We start from the raw sequence: 10,731 nt of genomic DNA, 5'->3' as shown, positions 1-10,731 counted from the left end.
CGAGGTTCGTCCCAGCCCGATGGATTCTCATTCTTCTCAACAAACCGATTTTGAGAAAGCCTTTGCATCTCTAGTTCCTGAGAATAACTCTGAAAAGATCCGTCCTGCTGCCTCCAAATTTATTAAAAAACTTGATGAAATCCCGGAAATCCCTCTTCCTCTCTCTCTTCCAAGGAGATCGGTTGTAGCCTTAGCTGAACGTGGATTGGTTGGCCAGTTCACGGGGCTATGGCCCTCCCCTCGAACTGTTCAACGTTGGGTAGAACGAAATTGGAACACCATGGTCCAAGGAAAAATTGCCATAAGGTTCTGTGGAAGAGGCTTCTTCACCTTCCTTTTCGAGTCAGTGGAGGATCGCAATCTAATTTTCAGGAATGGCCCATACTTCATGGACACAAGAGGCCTTTACCTCAACCGCTGGACTCCGGATTTCGATCCAGAAATGGATGTACCCAATGCAGTCCCTGTCTGGGTTCGTCTTCCGCATCTGCCGCTCCATTGCTGGGCTGATGAAACTGTTCGAGCGATTGGGAATGCGATAGGCAAATACGTGGACAGATCTGAACCAAAGGAAAATATGTATGCATGCGCGAGGATCTGTGTGGAGGTAGACTTGGGCAAAGGCCTTCCAGAGGCAGTCAAACTCAGAGTGGACCAGTGGACGCATATTCAACAGGTGGACTATGAACAACTTCCCTTCAAGTGTAAGGTATGTCATGAGTACGGTCATTTTGCCAATAGGTGTCCTAAATCTAATTCAGAAGTCGCCAATAATAATTCTGAATCTCATGAGGAAGCATGGGAAATAGTAAGGAAAAAGAAGAAATCAAACCCTCCTCCTGAGCCTGAGGTACCTCACTCCGGAACTCCTCCCTCACCCCCTGTCTTTCCCTCATCCTCCAACCCCTTTGGATCCCTTGCTTCAGAGGACCTCCCATCTCCCCCTCCCTCCCCCAAAGGCCCCAGAATCCCCTCCTCTTCCCCCCTCCAAGCATCCCCTCCTCACTCAGTGGAAAGGAACTTATCCAAAGACAAATCGAAAGTGTCTGATGATGGCCCACATCCTGATCAACCAGTTCTAATCCGCGCTGATCCTCCTTTGATCTCTTCGACTCCATCTCAGCCAGTCCTCGGATCACAGCCCATCAGGGCCACCAGAAGTTCCTCCAAGGACCTTGGTGCATCTGGCGAAATCCACAAGAAACCTGGACCAGGTAGAAAATCAGCCAAGCAGCATCGGGAAGAAAGTACGCAAAAGGACATAGCACTAGGGATACAAACTCCTATGGACTCCTTCATCACAGGTTCTCAAGAGAATGACACAGTAGCTAAGGAACTTGAGAGGCGAGCACCTCTCCGTTCGAAAGTCTTATGATGAAGCTTTTATCTTGGAACAGCAGGGGTATGGGGCACCCCTCTAAATCAGCTGCCCTAAAAGACCTCTTCCTTTCAGAAAGGCCTGAAATTGTTCTTATTCAGGAGACCAAGCAAAATCAGAATGATATGCAGTTAATTATAGAAGCGCAAAAATCCTTCACAGGGACCAGTAGCAATTCCAGAGGAGCCTCTGGAGGAATCACAACTATGTGGAATAAGCAGAAGTGGAACTCCAAATTCTCTGTCCTCAACCCAAACTAGATCAGGACCAATCTCGTCAACAAGGAAGAAAGCTGTGACTTAATTATTTACAATGTTTATATCCCCAACCATTTCCGGGAAAAGGAACAATGTTGGAAAGAATTAAAGGAAGAAATTGATAAGGAGCAGAATTCAAATATTATTCTTGCTGGAGATCTCAATCTAATTCTCCACGCAAATGAGAAAAGGGGGGGTACCTTCACACCTGACCCCTTTAGAAGGCAGCTGGAAATTATCATGGCTGAACACGAATTGATGGACATCATTCCAAAAAATAGAAAATACACTTGGAACAATAGACGCCTGGGTCCAGGTAACATTATGGAAAGGTTGGACAGAATTATGGTTAATGTTTCCCTGCTTTCCTCCTATGCAGTAGGCCACACCAAAATCCTTAGTGCCACAGCCTCAGATCATTTCCCCATCTTATTAGAGCTGGACACCCACGCTAATTTGGGACCCATTCCATTCAGATACAATCCATTGTGGAGAGACAGCCTTGAGGCCGAATCAATTATAGAAAATACATGGAAGAATCACGTGGAAGGCTCCCCAAACCACATTTGGGAAACCAAACTACGAAACACAAGGAAAGCAATCAAGGATTGGGCAAAACTCAGCTACCAAGAACCAGAAAAAATAAAAGGAAAAGTGCAGCAGAAATTGGAAGAGATACATAAACAAATAGAAGAACATGGATTCACTAATCAGCTAAAAAGTAAGGAGTGGGAAGTGCAGGGACAGCTAACACAAATTAAGAGGGCGGAAGAAATCAAATGGAGGCTCAAATCACGAGAGATATGGCTGAAGGAAGGTGATAAAAATACGGCATATTTCCATAAGCAGGCCACAGTAAAAAATCAAGGAACATTGTTACTACTATCACAGACAGTCAAGGTAGCCAGCATGATGACCAGGATTCTATTAAAAGAGCAGCCTTCCACCATTACAAGTGCCTTCTCACTGAAACTCAAGGCGCCATGGACTATACGGCTTTTCTTCGACACCTTCCAGGAAAAATCTCAGCTGAGGAGAATGAGAAGCTGAATAGTGAAATAACAGAGGAAGAGATAAGAAAAGCTATCTGGACTCTTCGACCAGATAAATCTCCAGGCCCAGACGGTTTCTCTATTAATTTTTACAGGGACCATTGGCACTTGATAAAAAAAGATTTCGTAAAAATGATGAAAGGAATCCAAAGAAAAAAGAAAATGGGAGGTTTCACAAATTCAACCTTTCTTGCTCTCATTCCTAAGGAAACCAGGCCCACTTCCTTTTCCAGATTCAGGCCTATCTCTCTGTGCAACACTTCTTATAAGATTTTTGCAAAAATCATAGCAGCTAGACTTCAGCCCTTGCTCCCTTCCATCATATCTGAAAATCAGGGGGGCTTCATGGCTAACAGGCAAATACATGATTCCATCTCCTTGGTCCAAGAAGCTATCCACTCTAGCACCTCTAGACAAGAGAAAGGTTTCGTCCTCAAGCTTGACTTAGCCAACGCTTTCGATCGAGTAAGACACTCTTTCTTGTATGCTGTTATGGGAAAAATGGGCTTTAACCCTGAATTCATAAGCACCATTGCTGCATGCATCTCTGGGCCCTGGATCTCGCCTCTCATTAATGGCCGCCCCTGTGAAGCTTTTCAATCTTCAAGAGGACTAAGGCAAGGATGTCCTCTCTCTCCCTATCTTTTCATATTGATGGCAGAATCCTTCAGCAGCAACCTCGACCACTGTCGAAGAGTCGGCCTCATCTCTGGTATCAAGTTCGGGAATGGAGTTAAAAACATTAATCATTCGCAATTTGCTGATGATACCCTGCTTATTGGTGGGGCTTCCACCACAATTGCAAAGCGTTTCAAAACTCTTCTTGATCAATTTATGGAGTGTTCTGGAGGAGAAGTTAACATTCAGAAAAGCTGCATATATGGCTGGAATATCTCCAAACAAACAGCTCATAATATTGCTAATATCTTTGGAGTAGCATACAAAGAAACTTGGGATCACTTCTCCTATCTTGGGATGCCGGTCACCTTGGGTGCTCTAAAAGCGGCTACCTGGAATGAAATAATCGACAAAGTCAAAAGAAAGGTTCAGCAATGGGGGACTCAATGGCTTAACCCAGCGGGCAGACTAATCCTTCTTAAATCAGGTATTTCCTCCTTACCTTTATATCGCTTCACTCTTTACCAAGCTCCTGCTTCGTTCCACAACAAGCTAGAAATTATCCTCCGGAATTTTTTATGGCAAGGAGGAAAAAAAGAAAAAAATAGATATAATTTGGTCAACTGGAAAAGTGTAATTCAATCTCCAGACAGAGGTGGATTAGGAATCAGAATGCCCAAAATTCTAAACCTAGCCTTTGGGATCAAAATGGCTTGGAGACTCATTAGTGAACCAAAAGCCTGGTGGAAACAGGTCATGGAATGCAAATATCTCTCGGATCATAGACAAAGACTCCTTGAATCTGATATCCCTTTAAGAAACTCCACCAAAATCTAGCAACTATGCAAGAAAGCAATTCCCAATCTTATTCAAAACACCTCAAAGATTCCGGGAGATGGAAGCAGTATCAATTATGCCACTGACAAAATCATGGGCCTCCAACCCTTAAACACTGTCGATGAAGCCATTCCCATCATACATTACCTTCACAGCAAAGGCATCAAAAGGCTGGATCAAATCTCAAAATGGGACGCTGAATGCGGTGCTTGGCTTAGCTGGGAATTCCCAGCTATTCCCCCAAATCTGGAATCTAGTTATCAAGCCCTTCTCAAAAATCTTCAAAACAGAGCCCCTATCAAAAAAGGAGCTTTAGATGGGCTTAGATGGGATCCCACGGGCTCAGGTTACACCATTAAATCGGGCTACCAATTCATCTGCAACAATACATATCAGGCCCCGGTCTGGAATCAATGGAGAATAATTTGGAAGTCTGAGGCCATCCCAAAGGTCAAATTCTTCATCTGGCTGCTGCTTAAGGGCAGAATTCTCACTTCGGAAAATCTGAGAAAGAGAGGGATACATGGTCCTTCAATTTGCCCTAACTGCTGCTCTGAGGAGGAAACCATCCACCATCTATTCCTTGATTGCGCCTTTGCGAAGAAATGCTGGACTATCATGGCCAACCTGGGCAACATAACTTGGCAGCCTCAACAAAACATTGCTGAGACAATCCAGGATTGGAGGAGGAACTGCCCCTGGAAAGACAAGCGGAGCAAGATTGTTAAAAGAACCTGGGACATCATCCCCCACAACCTCCTTTGGAAAATCTGGCTAACTAGAAACAAGAAAATATTCCAAAATAAAGAAGGCAATGTCTGGAAAACAAGTAGCAGTGCCCATCTACTGGCTCAGGAGACGATGGCTGTCAAAATTTCGGGGACAATTAAAGCAACAGATTACACAATTGAAGAGAGGCTCATGATCAGGTATATTCTAGGCAGTCTAGGTCAACACAATGGCATTCATAGGAAAGCCATTAAACCTCAGCATAAGATCAAAGATTGGGAAATAAGGCTTACTTCTCAGGAACTCAAAAGATGGCTAAGGAGCAATAATTGTCCAATCCTATTTTTTGACGGAGCCTCCAAGTCCAATCCAGGACCAGCAGGCGCAGGAGGTATCATTCTAGATGAATCAGGAGAGGAAATATGCAGCTATGAATGGAGTTTAGGGGAAAACACAAATAATAATGCTGAGGCCCTTGCTCTGTATCAAGGATTACTGCAATTAAAAAATAAGGGAATTAAAAACGCTCTTGTCCTAGGAGATTCCTCAGTCATCATTGGCCATATGAATCATTACAGGACCTCTGCAAACAGTAGTCTTCAGCAGCACCTACAACGCATCAAACTTCTCATTGAAAACTTTGAAAAAATTCGATTCTGCCATATCCTCCGCACTCACAATGGGGAAGCGGATAATCATGCTAATAATGCAGTCGGGCGCCAGGAAGGGGCATTGAGGCACAGTCAACAAGCCTTCTTCCAACCTCTGCCATGAATCAAGTCAATACTGACAATCCTCAAGCGCGCAAATACAGTAAGCGTGTGAGGGGTATGGTAAATTCTGCTCCAGGGTACAACTTGAAATGCGTATACAGTCACACCCAGGATCCGCCTTTCAGATCAGCTGAAATCCCAAGTAAAACTCATAATCACAGCTACATGAAGTGCTCAAGCCGTCACGCTCAGGATGCGATCTTCAAGACAGTAGATATCCTAAGCAAAAATCTTAACCACAGCGAGAGATGGAGGACGGATCCTGCTGTCACAGTGAATCGTTCTGGAGAAATAAAAAAAAATCTAATAATCACAGAGAATCCGATCTATGATAAGAAACCAGGGCGCTGTAGATGGCTTCGATCTATAAATTTGAATCCAGGAAGGCATCCTAATGACATTCAGTGCTTCGATCAAGAACAGCCCCGTGGAAGCGAAGAAGGCGCTTTGGATCAGTCAACAAAGAGATTCCTTGCTCTGGTATCGGTTCTTTTCTCTCTGTATACTCTTACTTTAACCAAGCTTGCGGTTTTTTTCAGGATCAGATACGCAGGGAAGCCAAGAGCCTTGGAGCCCCTCCTTCTCCAACTTCTGCTTCTCGCTAAGTGCCCTTGCTGGCTGTTACCCTGCCTCCCATCTTGCCCTTCCAGTTTGCATCTATCTGGCTCACCCCCCCTTCTTCCTTATCTTCTTCTTCGGATCGATCATATTCAGACCCTTCCCTCTTATCGTTCCTCCCTCTTGCAAGAGCGTTCGGTGGGTTTGACCTGCTTTAAACCTGCCCCTTTCAATTCTGTCATCCTCCCGCGCCTCCCTTTACGGCCCCTCCCCTTCTTATCCTGCAGACAAAATGAGTCTATTGAACATCTCTGTGAACCCGTCCTTCTTAGAAACCACCTCATTTTTAATATGGCTCGATCTGAGCAATGCTTTCATTGCCGCGACCTTCAGGCGGAATTTGATGAGGTCAGAGCCCAGCAACGAATTCTAGAAGATCAAGTGCGCAATATGGAAGGTAGGCATGTCGAGCAGATTCGAAGTCTGGAAGCAAAATTCGAGGAGCAGTTCAGAAATCTCCATACCAAATACCGCACAGAAATGAATTTGTTTCTCCACAAGGTTCACTCTCTTCAGGAACAGTTTAATGGGCTCAGCAACAGATGTATCCATGCTGAGGAATCGCTGGCAATCCTAAGGGAAATTTTGGAAGCAAAACAGAAAGAAAAATCAACATCTTCAAGTGCAAAGCCGATGGAAGCAGATCAACACCCCGAGGACTCCACAGCGAGAAATATCAGCCATATCTCCATTGACTGATTATGTATTGCAAATGCAAATTTTTGTGTCACCAATTTGTCCGGATTTATAGTAGTATTAGTTCTTTAGTAGTCAGAATTTTCAGAAATCAATTTCAGGATAGGGAACCCAAGCAGTGTCTTTGGAATTGTAACGCTCTTGAAGCATCCTATGTACGGCTTTATGCCTTATCTCTTTTTTCAATCAATACATAGCATCCGACCTTGTTATAAAAAAAAAAATCTATTTATATATTAAAAACATATATTAAAATAAATAAATAAAAGTTAGATACTTCACCGCAAATTTCTTTAATAAAGTACAGAATAGTTAAATTGCAACACCATGTTTATACCTTTATGGGAAATGTCTGTAAGATAATAAGAACTGCGTATGAGCCATTAAAGGTTAAAGTACGTTTGACCTTTTTGGTGCAATAAGGACAAGGTACCAACTGGGCTTAGTTGGACGGCGCCAACCGCCTTTAGGACGGTGAGCGCACGTTCTCTCTTCGTCAAATGTGTCATATTCACATAAACACATTATTGAATAGGAACGCTTCTTCACCCTTTCTGCTACACAAGCAATCAAACGGTCACAAGCAGCACAGGAATCAAACGGTCACAAGCAGCACAGGTTATGATGGTGACGTATCAAAGAGCAGTCGCCTTCAATCAGCTGGTGGGTAGCAACAGCGACCACATATGTCATCGACAGCAGCACGTTACACAACATGACGAAGAAGATGTTATCAGCCATATGCAGCGAAACATGAAATGGACAACTGATTTGCACTCTATTTGTAATTAGATTTGGAGGGTTGGCTTGTCTTGGTCAATAATTCTAAAATATTTTCCAAATTTTTTTGGGTAATTAAGTTAATAGATTTATTAATTCTAAAATATTCTAGAAATTCTTTTGGTAACTAAACTAATAGATTAATTAATTCTAAAATATTGTTGAAATCTTAGACATACCACCTTCCTATTCTTAAATTAGAGATCTTTTTGCTTATAATATAAGAAATTCAACTTCTCAGTCTAACGTACTGAATAGAGCTCTGAACTCTAACGTATATTGAAAGGAGATCTTTTCGACTACAGCAGGTCTGGCATTTATATCTGCATCCAAGATGAAACGTTCCAATATCTCTTTATATAATAGTTATTGACTTCTTCGTATTATTATTATTAAGATTGATACAACCGTTTCACAACAACGGTGAAGAAAGCATTGTATTTACCTTTCTAAGTATTCCATAAATGATGTGAGACAAATTATCAGAAATCAATTCAGTGTGCCCATCGGTTACAAGATTCACGAGGTCAAGTGAAATTATTCACCAATATTTTTAGATGTTTGTTTGTTTGTTTATTGTTGTTGTTTTTTTCAAATGGGTTATTAGCATTGTATTATTGAGAGGTGTGATTATGTATATATATATAATTAATTAATTTTATTTGTTAATTATTGAAAATCAATTTAGTAAGTTTATTAGCTACAAAATTCATGAGATCAAGTTAAATTAATTATATATATATATATATATATATATATATATAAAATGAGTTATTTGAAGTGTATTATTGAGAGATGTGATTTTTTATATAATTAATTAATTAATTATTTAAGAAACCACGTCTCTCAATAATACACTTCATATATTAGCTTAGATCTAGCTTAATAACTATAAGTGTTTAGAGAGATCAAATTTTTCTAGGTGCAAACTTCTTTGATCCTTCTAAGTCTTTTATAGACCTAAAGTTAAGATGGATCTGGGCTGGTTTTAGTTCTATGTGAGATCAAGGAAAATCTATCGAAGATATGATTAATTTTATCAATAATATGTAAATATATCTAATATGTTGAGATTAATTTGGTTATTTTAATTTTAAATTTGCTTAATTACCTTGGTTTTTTGACATGATAAATATTGTCAATAACTTTAATGATGAAAAATGACAAAACAAATTTTGAATGTAAAGTGAGAATGTAAAAGTGTTGAATGATAAAAAAATGTGAATAATAAGAATGTATACAAATAGCTTTCATTGTGATTAATCTCACACTATTTTCTTCCAATATATTTAAATCTTTAGCTCTAGTTGTTGTAGTAAACATCATACCTTGTCTCTCTTGCTCTCCAATATTAATAAGTTGAATTACTATAACACAAAAATCAATGTACATTATTAATATTTTTTTTGTTCTTGAAATCAATGCACAATGTTAATCCAATCACTTTAAAATTAATGTACCATCATACATCCAATTACATCAAATTACAAATCAACATCTACACTCAAATCAATTCAACATCTATAGTGAAATCAATGCATCTAATGCAAGCAATCAAATAAGATTAGAAAACAACGTTTAGACTGAAATCAATGCATATGCAAGTAATCAAATATTAGAAATCAACATCTACACTCAAATCAATGCATGTAGTGCAAGTAAGCAAATAGGATTAGAAACCAACATCTACACTGAAATCAATGCATCTAGTGCAAGCAATCAAATAGAATTAGAGATCGCCATCAACCCTGAAATCAATGCATTTAGTGTAAACAATCAAATAGGATTAGAAATCATCTATATTGAAATCAATGCATCTAGTGCAAGCAATCAAATATTATTAGAAATCAACATCTACATTGAAATCAATGCATCTAGTGCAAGTAGTCAAATAGGATTAGAAATCACCATTTACACTTAAATCAATGCATTTAGTGCAAGCAATCAAATATGATTAGAAATCATCTACATTGAAATCAATGCATCCAGTGCAAGCAATCAAATATCATTAGAAATCAACATCTACACTAAAATCAATGCATCTAGTGTAAGCAATCCAATAGGATTAGAAATCACCATCTACATTGAAATTAATGCATTTAGTGCAAGAAATCTTCTTCCCTTTCTCCCCCTCCATCTATATTTGTATCTCCCTCCATATCTCATTCTTTGTCTCTCTATCTCACCCCCCCAAACACACACACTCTCTCACTCCATATCTATCAATCTCTTTATCCCTCCATCCCTCTCTCCATCTCTCTCTTCTTCCCTCTCTTCACCTTCCATCTATATGTCTATATCCCTTTGTCTCTCTATATCACACCCAAAACATACACTCTCTTACTCCAATATATCTATCTATCCCTCCGTCCTCCTCTCTCTCTCTCTCTCTCTCTCTCTCTTCCCCTTCTCTCCCTCTCCCCTACTTCTGTCTCTCTTCCCTCCTGCTATCCTCTCCCTCTCTCCATCTTCTTTATCAATCCCCCTCTCTCTCTCGACCTTTCTCTATCTATTTCTTTCTTCTTACCTCCCCCTCTCTCTCTCGACCTTTCTCTATCTATTTCTTTCTTCTTACCTCCCCCCTCCAACTCCATATCTGTTTCCCTCCCTCTCTCCACTCTCTCACATCCTCTCTCTCTCTCTCTCTCTCTCTCTCTCTCTCTCTCTCTTTTCACCCTTACTATATCCCTCCCGCAGGGCCTTCTCTCAATGAATCTTTGACATATCACGTGCGTTCGTGGCATATTAAACAATACCCTTAATTTGACTACATATTGGAAAATAACTCTAAAAATAACATTAGTTAACCCCCTACCAATATGAACTCAATACACCTTCACAATTTAAAAACCCCCACTTTCTTTTTTACTGAAGCAAGAGACGATCCTACTATTTCATTAATTCAAAAATAAAGTTACAAAATATACAAAAATAATCCAAATTCATGGACTCGAAAAAAGAAACCAAAGGGCATCCTACCATAGACAAGCCCC

General features: G+C 40.3%; 1 protein-coding gene across 1 annotated transcript; it reads left to right on the top strand.

The window, feature by feature from the left end:
- The first annotated feature begins 1,875 nt into the window (after positions 1-1,875).
- LOC149259677 (uncharacterized) lies at positions 1,876-2,685 on the top strand. Its single transcript, XM_089454898.1, has one exon. The coding sequence runs from the start codon at positions 1,876-1,878 to the stop codon at positions 2,683-2,685; it is 810 nt and encodes a 269-aa protein (XP_089311024.1).
- The last annotated feature ends 8,046 nt before the right edge of the window (positions 2,686-10,731 follow it).

The sequence above is a fragment of the Pinus tabuliformis genome, chromosome 6 (genome assembly GCF_031772625.1).
Source record: "Pinus tabuliformis cultivar Carrire ecotype Pingquan chromosome 6, CPIR1, whole genome shotgun sequence".
Lineage (NCBI taxonomy): Eukaryota > Viridiplantae > Streptophyta > Pinopsida > Pinales > Pinaceae > Pinus > Pinus tabuliformis.
This window is presented reverse-complemented; position numbering and strand designations above follow the sequence as displayed.